This window comes from Triturus cristatus, chromosome 1_1, assembly GCF_964204655.1.
Source record: "Triturus cristatus chromosome 1_1, aTriCri1.1, whole genome shotgun sequence".
Taxonomy (NCBI): domain Eukaryota; kingdom Metazoa; phylum Chordata; class Amphibia; order Caudata; family Salamandridae; genus Triturus; species Triturus cristatus.
Genome location: NC_140579.1, coordinates 27,175,791 through 27,196,470, shown reverse-complemented (window position 1 = coordinate 27,196,470; position 20,680 = coordinate 27,175,791). Strand labels below are relative to the sequence as shown.

The 20,680-nt window shown below is 42.7% G+C and overlaps 1 protein-coding gene across 2 annotated transcripts in view; it reads left to right on the top strand.

Moving 5' to 3' along the window:
* Positions 1 to 20,680, top strand: part of LOC146869214 (uncharacterized) — a 231,573-nt gene that overhangs the window by 126,737 nt on the left and 84,156 nt on the right. For both annotated transcript variants that reach the window (XM_085643563.1, XM_085643637.1), the window contains exon 5: positions 8,623 to 8,755. In XM_085643563.1, the coding sequence (XP_085499689.1) occupies positions 8,623 to 8,755 (133 nt within the window). The remainder of the gene's footprint in view (positions 1 to 8,622; positions 8,756 to 20,680) is intronic.

Below are 20,680 nucleotides of genomic sequence, written 5' to 3'. Positions count from 1 at the left end.
TACATACACAGGGGTTCGACACGTACACGGGTGTACATACACGGGGGGGTTCGACACGTACACGGGTGTACATACACGGGTGGGGGTACGACTCGAACGTATGGGGGCTGGGGGGGTACGACTCGAACGTACGGGGGCTGGGGGGGTACAACTCGAACGTGCGGGGGCTGGGGGGGTCGGCACGTACATGCGGGGGCTGGGGGGGTCGGCGCGTACATGCGGGGGCTGGGGCTGAGGGGGGCGGCGTGTACATGCGGGGGCTGGGGGGAGTGTCGGGCGCGTATGCGGGCACATGTCTCCATGGTTGCTATGGGAGTTCGGTGCGGACGGTGTTTTTACCATACGGTTGTAACATCGGACGCACGGGATGGATCGTAATTCCGCGGTCGGACTTCACTTTTCACATTTGTACGGTAAATCGTCCGAGGACGTGTCGGACACATTTTCCGACCCGAGGACGTGTGAGGAATTATTCCCAATGCGATTCGTATGGACTTTTTCCCATGCGAATCGTACTTGGCAGTTTGTACGGCACTTGTACGATTCGTACGGTAAAAAGACCGGATACGAGTCGTACAGGGAATTTTTTTACCGGATCGTGATCGGCACCATAGTGCGTGCCCTAAGTACAGCGCTGAAAATCCATGCGTCCAGTGCTAAATTTGTAAAAAAAACATAAGTGCCAGGACTCTTGTCAGGAATCCACTGCAGATTACACCAAACATTGTCACTGGAAAGTGCTGCCAATGATAGTAACAACACAACTACTAACCATCACACTCCTACAAGTAAGACTATTCCAGGCCCCCAAAGCTGTAAGAATGTCTTCTGCACAGGAAATAGTATTTTTTTTTTAAGTATGTTGAATCAATAATTAACTGTTGTCGTGGTCACCTCTAAATTAGTCAAACAGCGCCACCTTGTGGCAGACTGTCACAAGTGCCAGTGTTGACAATGAAGTGCCGGGGCTGAGCATCGGAAACCACCGGCTAAAATTAAGCACTGCATGCATGTTTGCTGCCTAGAGTGGGCTTTTACAACAAAGCGAGCTCTTACTGGACGTTGCAGTCAGAAGGATTAGCTCCCTGACAAAAAATGTGCATTCTCCAAGGGCATCAACAGCTGAACAATAAACAAGAGGACTGTGCATTACAGAGAATGATCCTTCTCTCACATAGAAACAGGAAAAGTAGGGGACTCTTTAGGCAGACATGATGTGGAGCACTCAGTGGATGCGGAGGATTTTTCCTCCTTCTTTTCCCTGCTAGCCAACTGGGCATGTCCTCTGTGATAGCAGAACTGCCTAGAATATAAAGTGACTGTCTGCTGTATTTTCACACCGAATGTCTACAGATCATTAACGTAGAATCCAAATGAGTGTCAGGAATCTCACGAAGACAGTAAAGTAAACGCACACCAAACAATGTCTCACTGTTTGACTAAAACCCTGCCCTGCGAAAAGGACCCAGGGAGAAATATACCGAAGCCTAGAGGACAGTCCATCGTGCACAGAGGAACTAAGTTAGACAAAATCCTAGGCGCCATTGAGGCTTCCTGAGGGGCCCTTCAGGCAAAAATAAATGCTGTGGTGGATAACTTGGGTCTCCTGTGCAAAGGCAAAAATCAGATGTCGGAGAAAGTGCCCATAAATGAACCAAGAATGGATGAACTGTCCCAAATTGTCGATTGTCTAGATTCACTGACAGACTGCACATGGTTTAGGATTAGGGATTTATAGAGCGCATGGCTCCCGCGGGCATCCCAGCACATATTAGCAATTAGAGCTGAAAGGCAGAACCTGAAGAATATTATTCGCATTAATGGGATACCTGAAAGGAAAGAAGTGAAGCTACTGATATGTTAGTATATTTAGAGACCTGGTTGAGTGGAGAAGAGGCTTTGCAGGCGTTGACTAAGTTCTTTGCTCTAAATAGAGATCACCGGATGTCTGCAACGATGCCCCCCATGGGCAACCTTCAGATCGGTGGCGGCGGGGCTCTTGCCTTATAAGGATCACAACATTGCTCTCCAGAAAGTCGAACTATCCAGTAACTATGTGATTAGGAAACAAAAGGAGGCTATCTTCCTGGGTTACATATTGGTAGTAGAGCGAAATGGAGTCACCATTGTCAAAGGGAAAAGGGTCTTCCATGACAATGAGGTTCAGTACAAGCTTCTATAGCAGGTGAAACTGAAAATGACACAATGAAGGGTATATTCCTAGGCAATCACATTAGATATAAATATCAGCCACTAGGTCAAGTGATATAAAACTGAAAACGTTAGAAAAACTGTTAATGAAAACCAGTGTACCATACAATAATGAAGGTTAAAACATTTTTTATTTATTATTGACAGTGTAAAATCATATTTTATGTTTAAATCAACGAAAAACTAAAACACAATTCAATTTCTAAAAATGTACATGAATTTTATAAAAGAACAAAACTTTAACCAAATATCAATAGGAGTACAGACACAATGACATAAAAAACCTATTCAATAAACACAATGTAAAATAATGAGAGTGAATCAGAATATGGACATTCAAAATATATGAAGTTGCGGCAATGGATTATCTTCGACGCGCGTTTCGGCGCAATGGCGCCTTCGTCAGGAAAGCCACACAATGTTTCCTGAAAATCAAAGGTACACTGGCTTAACATATAAAACAATATAATTTTATTGATGTCTGGATGACATAGTTGCCAAAGAGATTGGCTGTGGGGTTAAAATTAGCTCTTCCGGGTACAACAACTACGTACTGAAGTAGATGTGAAAAAATGAACCACATAGTAAAGAATAGATGATAGTGGTGACTGAATATAGAAGTGAAAAGTAAAAAATACTTTGAATAGAATGTCTAAGGTGAATAAAGTGGATTAACCATAATAGTGATGATAGGATTCCTATAAGACTTGCGACAGATTGACCTGTTTAGCAAAAAATAGTTTGAAGATCCCAAGAGTGAGTGGTGAGCACCATTGGTGCAAGAAGTGATAACCACAGACTGACCATCAAGGAAAAGAAGGAAAACTTACTCAAAAACACAGTGAGAATGAGAAGGTCGAAAGAGGTTGGGATTTAATACTTGCTGATAAAGTAGTCACTGAAAAATAATCTAGAGAATGGAAAACAGAGTTATTCAAGTTAGAGACTAATGAGATAGTAATTATGTTTTTAGGTCTGAGTCTAGAAATGTCGATGAATTACCTTTTAGATGATGCCAGACTGATGTTTTTTCCGAAGTCCCAGAAGCCTGGGACTGGTTGGAAGCTTATAACAAAGGCAGGACCCGGGGAATGGGGGAGCAGCGACAACAAACATTCATCAAAACACAAGGGGGTCTCACAAAACCTTTGCAGGGGCCCGAAGAACCTACAAGATCACAAGAAAGGGAAGGCAAAGCAGCTGCATGGCCTGCAGCTGTGGACTTGTGTGAGGTGGACACAATATTGGAAGGAGCAAACACAATGCCAGAGGACTCTGGAGAGGAAGAGGGAGTTGCCCTTCCTGTCATCACTCCTGGAGCAGCAGACGTTTGATAGAATCTGGTGCTTGGGGAATGTATGCCCTGCACGGCTAGACCATAACTGAGAAATTTATGAGAATGCCTGGGGTCTGGTTGGACAACGCGTGTAGAAAGGCACAGGGATTACGAATAGGAGTTTGAGAACATGGTTAGTGCATGATTGGAGTAGGCCTCTGCCACTGACAGAGCAAGGAAGGAATTTAACTAGGGTCTGGCGGGTGGGAGATCCTGTCAGGCCCCCCTTACTATTGTAATAGTGAAGAGTAGCAGAGTGCAATGAGTTTTGAGTTGGTGTTTATAAGGATGAAGGGCTGTTTGACCCTAACCTTGGAGACAGGGAGATGAAGAAAGTTGCAATTTATATATGCTTTGGTCACTGGCTCCACATAACTATATTTACCCGGTCCTCACACAGAAGGCAAAACCCAACCCTCTTGGAAGTACAGGAGCACCTGTTTTCCATATAGCAAAAAGGGGCAATAAGGCTGTGAAATTAGATATGGGCACCAAAAATATGCTCCTCTCAAATGGAATGTGAAAGGAATGGGTTTTGCTGTTAAATATTGTAAAGTGCATGCATATCTTCGAAGAAAGGGTATACAAATGGGAAACTTATTTCAATAATATAGAGGTTACTAAGTTGCAAAGAAGGTGGAGGGGACACATTCATGCAAGGGGATATTCCTCCCATGCCAGGAGGTGCTTCCAGGTGCTTCCAGGTGCTCTTTGTGGCCGCCTGTGTAAAAATACACAGAGAAGCCAGATATGTCTCAGATTAGGACAGAATAGATGGAAGGGCCATTACATGGGGTTGTATATATGCACATAATGTAGATCAGATGCTATCTTTTGTCACACGTGTTAAAATGTGCCCCTATAAACACATATGCATTTGGTATTGTGGGGGGTGAGGAGACACTAACAGCGTATTGGACATTGCGCTGGATCAATACTATCCACCACTCGTGAGTACTGGATCAATACTATCCACCACTCGTGAGTACTCGATCAATACTATCCCCCACTCGTGTGTACTCGATTGATACTATCCACCACTCGAGTACTCGATCAATACTATCCACCACTCGTGAGTACTAGATCAATACTATCCACCACTCGTGAGTACTCGATCAATACTATCTACCACCCGTGAGTCCTCTAGCAGCCAGTGGGGCTCAGACATTCTCACAATTACTGCAGCATTGGCAGCTAATTGATATATGGTAGAATGGTCATAGAGAGGATAGTCTATTTCTTTTACTCAGTACCATATCATTTGCATGTTCACCACACCAGGTTTTTGGCGTCTTGAGATATTTCCCCCAAACCTTAATGAAAATATCTGGGACGCACTATATCTGTTCAGAATTGATTACTGATGTACATGCGATGAAGGTCAGCTCGGCCACCAATACTCACATGGAGGCTGCAGGGAATGATGTTGGAAAAATGGGTGTTTTGAGATGAGCTGGGAAAGATAAGAAGCCATTATTTGAAGGATACCAAAGGCTCTTCTACATCTCTGTTAGTTGAGTGGAAGGCCTTTAAAAGAGCTGTATGGAGGCATTGCATCGGGGAGACAGCTGGGATTTGCAGAACATTGGAGAAGGAACTAGAGAGGTTGGACAAATCTCTGAGGGATCTTGAAAAGGCAGGCATTAACAACTTGAGCCTGAGAGATACATTGACAGTACAAAGGCAGTAATATGCTTCCCTGGTTGACAGAAGGAAACATCTAAATTATACAGACTACATCGCAAGACAGCAAAATGAGGGAAAGACTCTAAGCTTGGCTCATTAAATCAGAGAGCAGGGGCATTAGCATTACACATGATAGAGACATGGTTCCATCTGGAGTGCAGATAAACAAGGTGATCTTTGACAATTATAGTTTTTTATATGTGCAGCTTTCAGAAGCCCTGGAACCAGAAATGGACACCTACCTACGCAGATGCAAACTGAAAAGGGTGTCAAAAGAGATCAACCAACTGGGGGTACCAATCACAGAGATGGAAATTAAAGTAGCCGTAAAGGAAATGAAAGTAGGGAAAACCTCAGCCCCATATGGCCTTCCAATTGAGTTTTACCTCACTTATTTGCATTTACTTGTACCACACCTCGCTAAATCGTACACATCAGCGTGAGAACTGGGCTCATTGCTACCCACAAAGTGATAGGCTCTGATTGTATCCCTGCCGAACCCCATGGAGATTTGTTGGATAAATCATGTTCTTGGCCACTACTGGTGCTCAGTTCGGTATATAAGGTGTTGAGTAAGGTATTTGATGACCATCTATTGCCCTTGACGACCATATGATACACCCAACTCAGATTCAGGAGCACTTCAGTAACCATCAGGATGCTAATTTGTAAACTTGAGGACATATCAATTGAGGATCGATCTGGGGCAATACTCCTGTAAATCAACCTTGAGAATGCTTTTGACACTCTCAGTTGGAGGTTTTAGCAATCAGTTCTTAAACACATGAATATGGGCCCTGGCTGCACACAGTAGATTGAACTGTTTTACACAAAGTCAGCCGCACGAGTGGGAACTGGCAAACTGATATCAGCAGCCTGTGAAGTATTTCGAGGGACAATACAGGGTTGTCCACTTTGCCCAATGCTTTTTGCACTGGTTGTGGAACCATTTGTGTAGATGAGCTGGATGGAGCATGTCAGTAGGGGTATACCATTGACAGATGGATTATACCATTGACAATATACTGATAATTGTTTAGGAACTGCCATGTGCATCTTGAGAGGATGCTGCCCTTGTTGGAAGAAGTTGGGTAGCCCTCTGATCTGCACCAACTGGGGGAAGACGCTCATTTCTAGTAGACTCTGATCCAACAACTGAACCTAATGCACAGAAGGAATGGAGCACAGCGTGCGGTACGCATACTTTCCGGTACCTAGCAGTGATGGTATACCACATAGACATAGATTTGATGGATGATATTTTGGGTGCAGATCTATGTTCCTTGAACAGTAATATTGAATTCTCAAAAACATTCCTGATCTCAGTCATAGGCTGCATGGTTTTGTCAAAAATGATAAGGCTGCCCAGATTGTTATATTATTTTATTAATTTACCAATCTAGATTGCCCTCAAATTGTTTAGAGAACTGGAAACAATCCTGTATTCATTTATATGTAGGGTAGGAGACAAAGATCTGGCTATCCTGAAGGCGCCCAGTTCAGAGGGCGGGTTGGGCGCACCTGATCATGAAGCGTATTATTTGTCTTCTCAATTTCAGAGGTTGTACAATAGTTGCAGGGGCGTAATCTTCCAGAAATAACCACAAAGACCAGCAATAATCATCCCTGAGATCTCCTACCCTTCTTAGTGAGATGCAACTTAAAGCACCCGCTTTGGCTCACATTGGTAAGATTGTCAATCAGATGTTGGCAAAGATGTGCATCCAGAACCAAGACTATTCCTATGTATGCTCCCAGCATCCTCATGAGTGGACTGAAACAGGCTTGGACCTCGACACAGGTGGATTATCTCCAAAACTGGGATGAAGCAGGCCTAATGTCTATAGAGGACTGTTACAAAGATCAAAAACGTTTCACAGTGGAAGAGATGGTGAAGAACTAGGACTAATAACTGAAAAAAGTGATCAAGTGCCCACCTGTTTTTTTCTTCCGAATATTTCACCGTAGAATATTGTCTATAATTTGATCTGCCCTGGTACCACGCTCTTGTGAACGCATCAGAACTGGAGCGGGGTAACACTCCATTGCCAGACGCACAGCATAATCTGGGGCATCAAGCATACATACATCATCCTCAGTAGTTGGTCTTCTATACCCAATGCATTTCGGGCTTTCCATAGCCCTTCTTCAGGGGTTCACTACAAATGTAAAACAGTACCATTAGATCTGATATTCAGACCTCTGTGCATTCAAATTACCAAAATACTTCAAGAAATTCATGCCGTGTTTTACTGCTGACCCCATAGAGGGAAAACACTGGCTGAAGTACTGGAGTCAAAAGACCAAGGACCAAAATATCAAGAAGATAAGTGCATATAGGGAAGCATAGATTTAGTATTCTTTACACCACCGCACGAACAACGCGGTTCGAACCACAAATGTGTCTTTATAGCGCATTCCTTCACCACGCAAGCCGCTACAATGACTTGCCTTAAGGAAAGCGTTGATGGACGGATGTTGGACTTTAAGTCTAACACTTTCCCTACTGTTGCACAGACAGGAGTAGGAATAGTAAATTATACTATTCCAAAGTCCAGGACTTTCCCTAGGGTAAGTCGTTGTAACGACTTGCGTGGTAAGGGAATTCATTGTAATGACGCATATGTGGTTCAGACCACATTGTTAAGACATGCGTGATAAATGCCGGAATATGTCTCTTCACCCCGCATACTATTACCCCGCATGCTGTCACAACGCGGTCGTTTCAACGACCGTGTTGCGACAACGCATACCATTACCCCGGGGGGCGCTGGATGTTGGAATAGTAAAATTTACTATTCCACCTTCAGTCTGTGCGGACTGTAGGGAAGGTGTTGGATTTTAAATCCAACACCTTCTCCCCCCTCCGCAAGTCGTTGTAACGACTTGCGGGGTAATGGTATGCATTGTCACAACGCGGTCATTGTTACGACCGTGTCGTGACAGCATGCGGGGTTACGGATGCAGGGTGAAGGTCGTTCACCATATGCCTCCGTGGTTCTGACATACAACCATATATGGCGAGATATATATATATATATATATATATATATATATATATATATATATATCTCATCAAGGTACATATATACAGAGATAAATATAGATAGCCTATGCTACCTATATAAACTTGCCTTCATAATAGTTTATTCCTCAATATTTGTGCCACAATAATTTGGCCTTAACATATTCCAGTAGATATTTCCGTGGAATACCACTCCTAAAAAGACCCATAGTGTGGTGATAAAGGCAGGAGTTCCAGAAAAATACCTTCCTTCAAATGGGCTTTTTATACATATTAAAATGCATTTTTATTTCCTTGCTGCAGTGTTGATGTCCAGCAAAGCAAATGTCTTCCTGTGGCTCATTTCTTCCTGGAACTGTTTCAGAGCGCTGTCCATAGACTTCAAAAGGATGAGAGTTCGAGGGAAGGATGTGAAGGTGAGACGCTGGAGAGGAAGAAGTGACCGCTGGGTGTGGTACTGCCGGCTTGATGGCCACTGGTGTGCCTATGGAGAAAAGGTAAGTTAAGGCTGGTGTCTGCTATTGCAAATGCTTGCAAGGCCTAAAGGGAAAGCAGAAGATGTTGGACAATAATGCTTTGTTGGCCCTACCAGCTACATCTCCTCAAGAATCTGGCAATGATTATATATGGGATAAAGTACACCCTCTGTACTTGATAAGAATATTGCAACTCACTGAGGAGTTCCTTTATACTGTCATGTAACTCAGAGGTGATTTGCAATATCCTGATTATATACAGCAGGGGGAGGTTTATTTCATATAAAATGTAGTCGTTCCATCATCCTTTCCGCAAACCATCTAAGTCCTTGGTGTGTTGCTGTTTAATATGAAGGAGATACAATGTTTGCAGACATTATGAAGAATAAATGTGCATAATGAAATACACCCAGGAGATATTAGAATCAGTTTAATGAAAGTTAGACTTAAAAACGCTGTAGCTCAGAATCTGTAGAAACACGCTGATAGATTGTCTTTCTTAGAATAGCTTAAAGATGTGAGAATAAATATGTCCTTTCTAAAAATCACTGTTCATTTAGAAAAAAAAACAGAAGAAGGAAAAGCCAGGTTTCCTTTTCCGTATTTAAACTTGAAGTTTAATTATGCTCTGGAAACGGGGGTCTTTCACCCGTCCTGGTAGTTCTGGCAGTAGCTTTATGACGTCAGACCTCAAGTGTAATAACTTACTATATTTGAGCTGTTCCTTCATTACTTTATTGCAGGCGCCTAGAGACTTCATAGGTTGCCTATAATAAGTAATTTAGAGGCAGGCTTTCATACAGGTATTTCAGGCTTCCATGTATTATGCAATAATTATGACTAATATTTTAGCCACATATAAACATTTGCGTTACTGTTGCTTGAATAATAGGGCGTTATTTATTTTTTATTATCTATTGAGCTTCTTTATAAAGTGCAAACAATCTTAAATTGGCGTGATAATGCTGTTTCATAGAAAAGTCAAAAAAACTTATAGAAAAACAAAAATCTGAAGTACAATGGATATGTGCAGTGAAATATGAACACATTTATTTTGATGCAGAGGATGATTAATATTGTTAAATTCGAGCAAAGCAGAGCATTTCAGAGCAAAAATTAACGAGGTCATAAGCTTATAGGATCTATAGGCAAATACAGTATAAGGCAATTGAGATGAGGGCACCAAGGGAAGAAAAGGAGAATCAGACGAATGAACTATAGAAGCAGAGAGGAAAGGAGAAATTATACTAAGAGTTGGTGAAAAATAGAGGTTGCATAAGGTTTTGTTATCATAAAAGTAAAGTTATGTTATGTTAATGGCTCTTATATAGTGCACACTCACCATTGGCTTCTTGAGGCTCGGGGGACTTTCAACCAAATCAAGCAGACTTAAAAGAAGGCTTTTTGAAAAGCCACGTCTTTAGATTCTTTCTGAAGAGCATAAAGTTTTGTTCCATGAATAAATGTACAGAAAGGGATTTCCAGTTAGCCAGTGCTAAACGTGAGAGGCTGCATATTCTAAGTCGTTTTATCAGAAATCTTGGAATTTTCAAAAAATTGGCAGATAAGGAGCGAAACTCGCAGTCGGGGGACTACCTCTTAGTCGTTTAAGCTATAGTCTGGGGACCCACGGCCATTAATGTGCTTAAAAGTGAGACACCAAACTTTAAATTTGGCTTGATGCTCTACAGGAAGCCAGTGTAAGGATTTCAAGGCTAGATGGCACAGGAGCTTTCTGTGAAATTAAAGATGATGCAAGCTGATTGATTTTGAATTGCCTCTAGCCTGTGTATACGCGTACTGAGCACGCCAAGGTGGTATGATTTCGCATGTAATCCGTAATAGCCAAACATCTGTGCCTTGAGGTCAGGGGTAAGGCCCATCTCAGATGGCCTCTTCAGTGCTCTTCAGTATCACAATTTCAGTTTTATATGTGCTTAATTTTAAGAAATTTTTACCCACCCGCTGCCATATATATTGCATATTGTTCTAAACATTCTTCTTGTATGTGGTAGTGCCTTCTAATCTAAAGAAGACTTGGGAGTCATCTGCATAGTTGCTGAATCTGCAATCTTTCTTTCCCAACTCCTTGAGGAGGTCGGCAATCAAGGTGAACTGATTTAGCCTTAAAAGGGGCTAGATGGACTTGCGGAGGACTTTCCCAAGAAATTACTTTATCCTTCTAAGAGCTCAGCCCCTGCAGGCCGGCAGCCTCCTTACGGTTGACCAAGATGTTAGGGACAACCATGTCAAAGGGTCTAATAGGATCAACTCTGATCTACGCACGTCATCTAGTACAGAAAGCATGCGCAATTTGGTACTTTGCGCTGGCTGAAACCTGGCTTGAAGGGGATTAAGAGAGACAGTCTCCTATGGATGACATCACACTTCTTGGGCTAAAAAGGCTTTCAAAATTGTAGATGGATATCAGATAATAATTGTTCAAGATTGTGATCTCTTCCCCTTGTTTTATTTAGGAGCAGGATTACTACTACATTCTTTAAAGCTCTCGGAATGATCCCTGGAGAAATATTGATTCAAAAGTGTTAACATAGGACTCTGGATTTCCAGTAATAATGATTTGGAGACATGTGGGGGCAGAGGTCTTGAGGTGACCCCAATTTTACTTTAGATATCAGAGTACATCATCACTCTTTATTGATGAAAGTATATGTTTGAAAAACAGTGGGTGCTCATAGATGAAACAAGAACAGAGAACCCCCTGTTTTAAGAATCGAAGTGGATATTAGGAAGGCTTTCCTACACCTTCGTTATCTTGTTCATCTCCATAAGTTCTGAGAAAAGAGACATTTACCCAGGAAAGTCCTGATGAAGGTGGTGCATTATTTGGCAGTACACCGAAACGCGTCTACGCCTTTGTTGTTTTAAATTCGATGAACTATTAAGTCTGGAATATCCTATATGTTCATGACTTTATTGTAAATAGATTCAATCAAATTAATGTTTTTATGATTTTTTTAAAGATTTCACTTGTCGTTGGCTCTTGTTCTTTATATCTGTGACTTATTGTATATATATTTTATGAATTTGCATTTTTTAGCTTTCTGTGTCATTAATGAATTTTCAAACCAATGGGAAACAAATAAAAAAAAACATTTTAATGTTTTCATATGGTTTATTGTAAGTTTATAATTGTGATGGGTTCCCCTCTTGTTGATATATATTTGTGTGAATAATGTTCATTTTGGATAAATGACTGTGGTTTATATGGTAGTTGACTCCAAGGGAAAAATTCCTTTTTGCACTCAAGTTTGTATTTAGACATCCCTTTCTTAAAGATACTTTTCTTTGTCATTCAGTTGGTGCCATTTAATAAGATTATACCAACTAAAACCTGAGATTGCCACATCATGATTTGAATCTTGGACTAAAACATCCTTGCAGTAGGCAGTCAAACTACTACATTATGTTACCAAGTAGGCGGAATTAGATATACAGAGCTTATGACTGTGGTCTCTATAATCATCCTTCATTGATACTGTATTTACCAGCACCTGCGCTTTGTTTTCATGATAGCACAGATACTGCAGCACCAATCTCTTTATCAGCATGGAGCCAGCTACGAAAGAGGGCAAATAGCTTTGTGCACGCTTATGGAACCAGCTTGAATATGGAGAACTTTCTCTCTTAATTTACACTGTGGAAGCTTTCTATTGGACTGCTATGGTTCTCGATGTTGGGTGCCTAAGTTCCAATGAGACTACCATGCTAGAATCTTAGCTTGATGTCATCTCCAGGGCTTATAGAATTAAAGGGTGGCCCAACATATGTTACCCTGTCTTCATCTTCCCGGACAGCTCCTTTCCCAAATGACACAACTCATCCTTGCTTCTTTGAATATTTCTTCTTTTGGAGAATCCACCAGCCTTGAAACTTCCAAGTGTCCTTCTCCAGAGTCCCAGAATGCTCAGTGCACACCCATTCTCTCTCCAATGCCCCCTGGAAGTCCACTTCTAATCTGCATTGCACACTCTTATCAAGTCACCTTGCACCTCATCTCTGAGCTACCATTTGCTGCTTATCACCTCCTTTCAGAGCCTTCATCTTCCCACTGCATAAGGCAGAGTCTAAACTCCCCAGGCAGACTCGTGTGGTCGACCGGCCAACAGTCAGCGGAGCTTCATGTTGCCCCTAGTGGAACACACACAATGCCAGGGACCTGCAACAACAGGCAATGTGTTTGTTAATATTGGAAAATACAATATCAATGTACGTCATGATATATATACGCACAATAAACTTACATCGCTATTGTTGAATCCACTCGATAATACCTCATGAACCCCAAGTTAGAAATACGCCTTTCAACCTAAGCCTGAAGCAACTGCTGGACAGAACACAGGTGGGGTGGCACATAAACCGTAGACAAGCGCAGGAACAGGAAAAAATCAGAATGATCTCACAGATAGGCAGCGACACCACAATGGTCCGAGCAGATTGGCCCCAATAAAACACGTTTAGCCCGAGGGGCACGCATTCCCAAAACACCATAATGTCCAATGCTACACGAAGGCACCATTCAGAACACAGCATGCGCACTACACGTAGTGATTATGCGCTTCCCATGCCCGACATCTGGACATGTACCCACTGACCCACATAGTGGCCACGCAAGGTCAAGACCCACCTGTGCATCTTATCAGGTGGTCAATGTTATGGTTCTGTGACTAGGACTAGATTTCTTTCACCAAAGGAATGTGCAAATTGTTTTATGACAATTGATGTAATGTATAAAATGACAGCCGAAACCGATGTGTGTTGAGACAGTCTTTAGATCCCGACTCTGTTCCCTGCTCTCCTGGCCACTTCGTGTAATTAAACTAACTGCTCCTGTTTTGCCAAACGCCTCTTGTCTTTCATTTTCTCAAGGTAAATTCATATTCAAGCAACATGTTGTAGCTAGAGTAATTGTAGATCCCATGTCTGTAGGCAGTACCTTACACTCAAATGTTTCCCTGAGAAGCAGTGGTTTCCTCTAGTGTTACATCCTGGTGCAGTGTGTACAGCGCCCACAGTGCTCAGGTAGCAAATGGGCAGATTTAATGATATGTCAATGTCAAAGATTGTTTATTGTCTTCTGTAAAGTCATCAAAAATAGATGGTTACACAATTTACAGATATATGCCAAATAGATGACTATCTACCTCAGTAATATATTTGCTTCAGTTTCAATACATAAAATGCTACTTAAGAAATATAAAAAAAATACTACGGTACAAAACTTAATATAAGAGGACCTTAGGAGTGGACTGGATGGCCTCTTTGTGAAGCCGTTTGCGACAATTTTGCAGTGAATGTGACTGAGATGCGCTTGGTGAACTCACCAGAAGGTCTAAACATTTCTAGGTTGGGTTGTAAGAGCAGTCACAAATGAACATGGAGCTCATTAGAGGATCACTGATGTTCTTCTAGTGATGCACACCCACCTCTCCGTTGTGTCCAAGGCCTGGAGGTACAATCTTATTAGTCACCATTGACTTCTTCTTCAGCCACGGAAGGGTAGATTATTGCAGAGGGGAAACAGCTTCACAATGTAGAAACGAGGATAGTAACTCTTGCATTGAATGGAATACATGTCTAATAACTGTGTTTACTTGAGACGTCCTATACAGCACATACTTATTAATCTTCAGGGACTTCATGCAGATTGTTGCTATTTTGATGTGCATGGTCACGTTTCTGCTAAAGATACTCCGCTTTAATAGAGACCCGCACCTATGCGAGTGTTTCACTCATCTTGTATTGTGTTTCCTTAATTACGTTGTTCTTCGTATGCTCATGCTCATTACTTGTAACATGGAGATATATCAGTTGCTCAGTCTCACCTCCATGTAATGTGCGGCCTTATCGTCCATCAAGTGAGTCTGTGTCAATTTTTGGGCCTGTGTTGGTGTCCTGCTCGTTGTTTGCATCTTGTTGTCTGGATATTCCTCCAGAGACCCCCCACCTCTGTTATGATTTGCACTGCTGGTATTAATGTGCACTGTGGAATCTTCTCCATGTCATGGAATGGTGTGATGCATGAGATGATGCATCACTCATTCCAAGGGGAAGAGACAACGATTGAACAGTTGGTGCTGCTTCTCTGATCTCGCTGTGCCTGCCAATATACTACCACTTTATCTTCTAAGCGGATCAAGACTATTATTACACTGGCGACGAGTAGACTGTGCCTGATTGGGGACGGGTAACACGGCTAAGCATCAATTCCCCTATGACGATAACGTTCTTTCGAGATTTGGACTCCCAACATTTCTCCTTTAAATCTTGTCGGAAAAACAACGATCGAAGATCAACAGCGGACGATCACATTACTTCATGTGAGTGTACAAGACGAATTTATGAGTATTTCAAGCAATGTTAAATTGTACCGTTAGTCACGAGCTGGTCTTCGCGTCACGAGCTGGTCTTCGCGTGCTGCTGGTCTGCCTCGTTCACATTGTTCACGTCCTGAAACGCACGTTCCTGCGCGTCTCGTCACCATCCCGTAGCGTTACCCTGACAACGCTATAAACAAAGACACAAACGAAGCGGTTTTTTTTGTGAACAAAACTTTAAGCTGGAATGGCTACGGTAACAATACATAAGTAAATAAAGAATTGGAGGAGAATGCTTACATTGGCATTTTGGGCATTTTTAAGGCAAACAGATGCACAATAAATTTTGAGATAAATCTACAACAAGCCTTGGTATGGTTTGAAGTGTTTCTCTTCTGTTTTTGATCCAATAAGAATGGCATTAGCTTCGTCCTCTAAGATGTCACAGCCACCGCCTTTTTTGTCAGAAGAGGGTGATCCTATTCTTCCCTGGAAAAGGTGGAAAAACCTTTTTGACTCTTATATAGTGGCCATTGGTGGAGAAAAGTTTTCGGCTGTCAGGAAGCAAGCTATCCTTCTTCATAACTTGGGCGTGGAAGTAAGGAATGCCTATGACAGCATGGATATCATTCCTGTTGGTGAAGGTGATGGATCTCCCGGTGATGTATATGAGATGTCCTTGATTATGCTGGAGAAGTATTTTGGTCCCCGTATCAACGTGGTTCTGGAAAGACATAAGTTTTTTCACTAGGTTCCAGGGTCCTGTAGAGCGTGTAGGCAGCTATGTGGCAGCCTAAAAACTCTCGCGCGTACGTGTGAGTTTGGTGACCTTTCAGATTCGTTAGTGAGAGACCAATTAGTGAGGTGCACTAACAGTGTTCGTGTCCAAGAGAAGCTTCTATCGAAGAATCCTTCTTTAGTTGAAGCTGTGGCCATTGTGGAGGGTATGGAGAACACTTCCAAGTGGGTTAAAGAAATCAGGAAGAACAAAGAAGAAAAAGGTCAGAAACCTAGTGAAGTACATGTCATAGAAGAAGGTGAAAACTTCGAGACTTGCAATAGTTTGGCGAAGATTTCTGTCTCTAATAATAGCAAGACTGTTGAGAAGGACACACGTATGTGTGCTTCCCTGAAGGGTGTTCAAAGCAGGGTGGAACGTGACAGTCATCCCGCTGATGGGAGTAGTAATTCTTCTGACAAGGCCGCATCTACTGGTCTTAAACCTAAATGTATGAGGTGTAGAAGTTTTTCGCACTTCTCTAATTACCCGCACTGTTTTGCTAGGGAGGCGGTGTGTAATAAGAGTGGTGTTAAGGGGCATTGTGCTAGAGCCTGTAAAGCTTCTGACAAAGCTCGTATCCCACAGAAAAATGTGGAAATAGTACGCACCATCCTTTTGAGTGTTAGGGCTGATGATGGGAAGATATATGCTGACAGTATAACAATGCCTGAGTGTAAGTTTACGGTTGATGGGTTTTATTTTTCTGTTTTGGCTGATTCAGGTTCGCCTTTTACCATGATTGGTAATAAGCAGTGGGATGAGTGTGTGGGCCTCGACAATGTAATCTTGTCGAGACCAGATATCAATCCTGTCAGCTATGGGGGTTCCAAGATCAACGTCCTTGGTTATGTTCAAGCCTCCATCCAATTTAAGGATAGATGTACAATGGGTAAAGTCTATGTGGCTGAAAGAGGGAACAATTTGCTTGGATGGAGATATCAACATGACCTTGGCATCATGCTTAACCCTTGTGCTAAGGATCCCAAAGATCAAGTTATGTTGGTGGACTCTTGGGATTCAAGCTGTGAGTGTTTTGATAAGTTCCCAGAAGTCTTTTCGGATGCCTTAGGCTGTCTTAAGGGGTTTGAGCATCGCATTGTCCTTAAGGAGAGAGCCATCCCTTGTGTACACAAGGTAAGAAAGGTACCCAATATGATGGTTTAACCACTCAGGGTTGAGTTACAGAGATTGCTTAATTTGGGAGTTATTGAGGAGATCAAAGCTTCGGAGTGGCTTGCCCCCATTGTTCTTGCCCCTAAGGATGGGGGGGCAAGTGTCAGAATGTGTGTTGACTTGAGGGGTCTGGATGAGTGGATTTGGGTGGATCGTCAACCCTTACCCAATATATCTGAGTCTCTCAGTGTTCTTTCAGGAGCCAGGATTTTTAGCGTGTTGGATTTATCCTCGGCCTACCACCAAGTCATGTTGCACAAGGACTCAAGACACCTTACGTCTTTTGTGACGCCTTTGGGGGCTTACCGGTTTTTGCGAATGCCCTTTGGGTTGGCGTCTGCTGCAGCATGGTTCCAGAGGGTCATGAAAATGGTGTTAGGGAAAATACCTAATGTCATGTTCTTTCAAGATGATATCTTGGTATATGGGAAAGATGAAAGAGAACATTGTACAACCCTCTATACAGTGTTGGGAAAACTGAGGGATGCGGGACTCACAGTCAAGAGACAAAAGTGCCGTGTGGGGTTGAGTTCGGTAACATATTTAGGTCATGTGATCTCTGGAGAGGGCATACAACCCAAGTTGGAGCTAGCGGAGAGTGTAGTGAAAGCTCCTATTCCTCAAGATAAGGACCAGGTGAGGTCGTTTTTGGGACTCGCTGAGTTCTATTCTAAATTTATACATGGGTTTGCGAGTGTAGCTGAGCCTATCAGGGCTCTGCTTAAAAAGGGAACACAGTTTGCCTGGTCTGATGAGTGTCAGAAAGCTTTTGATTGTATAAAGGCTGGAATTGGTAAAATGCCCACTCTAGGACATTTTGATGTTAATCGCAAGACTATTCTGACAACAGATGCCAGTCTTAAAGGTTTTTACGGACTGTGCTCTCTCAGGTTGTGGATGGTGAAGACAGGGCAATTGCTTTTGCCTCTAGAGCTCTTAAGGATGCAGAAGCTAATTACTCATGTATTGAGAGAGAAGCCTTGAGTGTGTCCTGGGCTGTACAACATTTCAGATTTTACCTCTGGGGAATTCCTTTTGTGGTCCGAACAGATCATCGTCCTTTGGTGCAAGTTTTCTCATGCCGGCATAATGAAAACATTACACCCAGGCTCAAACGCTGGAGTGAGGGTCTCCAGGAGTTTAATTTTGTTGTTCGGTATATACCTGGTTTGAACAACAAATCTGCGGATTGCCTTTCTCGCTTGCCAGTCGGTTAAACTTCAGACTGCAGTGAGTTTGAGTGTGTGTCTTGGATTGCTGAGCCGGACTTTTCATCTGAGGAGTGGTTGGAGGGTGTAAGTAGTGACAAGGATTTTGTTCTTCTTAAAGAGTGGGTGAGTCATGGTTGGCCTGATTACAAGGACCTAGATCAAGATATGAAATCTTATGGGGCTGTGAAGGAGGAGTTGTCGTTTTGCTGTAATAATCTCTTGAGAGGGGATAGAGTGATTCCTCCTAGTATGTTCAGGGACAGGATAATCAACCTTGCTCATGAGGGACATTTGGGCAGGAGTCTGACGAAAGCCCGGGTGAGGGAAAAGTACTGGTGGCCTGGCATGGATCGGATGATTGAGGGTGTGGTTAAAGATTATTTGTCTTGTGCTTCCAACGACAAATCTCACATTCCCAGCAATGCTCCTTTGTCCCCTGTCGAAGTTCCTGACAGAGTGTGGTCGAAGTTGGGTCTGGACATTGTTGGGCCGTTTGAACTCTTACCCTCTTATGAAAGGTTTGTTCTGGTGCTTGTGGACTATACCTCTAAGTGGGTGGTCACTAAATGTGTGTCAGTGGCGAGCACAAGGACAGTAATAGATTTTCTTAAAGATGTCTTTGTTTCTGAAGGGGTTCCTATGTTTTTAGTCACTGATAATGGAGTCCAGTTTGTTTCCCAGGAAATGTGCAGTTTTCTTAAAGACTTTAACATTGTCCATCAGAAGACAGCCTTCTATTCACCTCAGGCCAATGGGTTAGCTGAAAGGATGAACAGGGTGGTCAAGGGTTGTGCTCAACGGGCTCTTGAATTGAAAATACCTTTTAGCACTGTTTTGAGAGATACTTGGTGGGCTCATCGCACCACACCGAATGCTGTTACTTTAAGGTCTTCTTTTGAAGTTTTAAGAGGGGGGAAAGCTTCTTCCAAACTGAATCCTAGTTGGCTGCCTTCTAGTTTTGGGAGGGGTATGTCTGCTGATACAGACGAGCTAGAATTTCTAATTATCAGGACAAGTACAAGTCAAGTTATGATTCCAGGATGAATGTTAAATACAGGAAATGGTGTGTTGGCAACCGAGTGCTGGTGAAGAATCCTAGACATACTTTCAAAGGTAGAACTGGTTTTCTGGGTCCCTTTACCATTGTAGCCATCAAGAAGAATGTGGTGAAGGTTAACACGGGCTGCTGGTGGAGTATGTCTAGATTAGTCAGACACACAAGTGATTTCCAGAATGTGGAGAGTTCTGGACCTTCTTTGCCGAGTGGAAATCATTCAAATGGGGAGGATATTGTTGACGGAAGAGAATCCAATCATTATCCTCCTAGGTGTAGGAGGGTGCCTGTTAAAATGAAGGACTATGTATTGTACTAGTGCTTGTATTTAATCTGTTATGTACTATGCTAGTGCTTTCATTTAGTGTGTATGAGTGTTCGATGCTGTATTTTATTTTTCTTACAAGTTGTCCTTTTGTGAGGGTGTTTTTATGCTTTCATGGGTATGAGTTTTTGTTAACATTTTATGCATTCTTTTCTTTGGTTGGGAAGGGGATGTGTTATGATTTGCACTGCTGGTATTAATGTGCACTGTGGAATCTTCTCCCTGTCATGGAATGGTGTGATGCATGAGATGATGCATCACTCATTCCAAGGGGAAGAGACAACGATTGAACGGTTGGTGCTGCTTCGCTGATCTCGCTGTGCCTGCCAATAAACTACCACTTTATCTTCTAAGCGGATCAAGACTATTATTACAACCACCCAGGTAGGTTGTGTAATGTGCAGCACACAAGGCTGTGAAGGAGAGCCTTGGAAGAAACGATAGGGTCACAAGTAAGGTTGGGTGGAACTCATGTGGTTTCACTCTGTGGAATTCCACGGCGTTACATAAAAACTCCACGAGATACCGCAGAGTTCCATGAATGGGTGGAATTTGGCACGTCACGCTGCTAACACCGATTTTTAGAAGCAGACGCTTGTTCTGTGCTGCAAAATTAGCGCAAACGGCACCACATGGTGCATTTTTGCTGCCAATCAAGTAAATTGTGTACTTGAGATGCAGCTTTATCATGCCAAGTGGTCGCGGCCCGCATTGAGAAAACCTCCGCAGGTGCCTTTCTAGCTCCAGAAAATCATTCTAGGGGATGCAAATTCTCACTCACCAACTTAACACTGACAGCCGCAAGAGAGAGAAAAATTCTGCAGATGTCAAAGTATTGCCAAAACTCTGCGTTACAAGTGAAGGGGCAAAGTTTGCAAACCCAGCCAGCGGAGCAGAATTTATTGCCCACCCCTAGTCACAAGAGCTAGAGAGGAACGAAAGCCATGCTTGAAGGAGCAATCCATACACAAACTCAGGAGGCACCGACCCGACCTCATGCTCACAAATTCTGGTAACCGGGTGCATCTTCATGGTAGTCGTTGCTCCAAACATTGTCATATGCA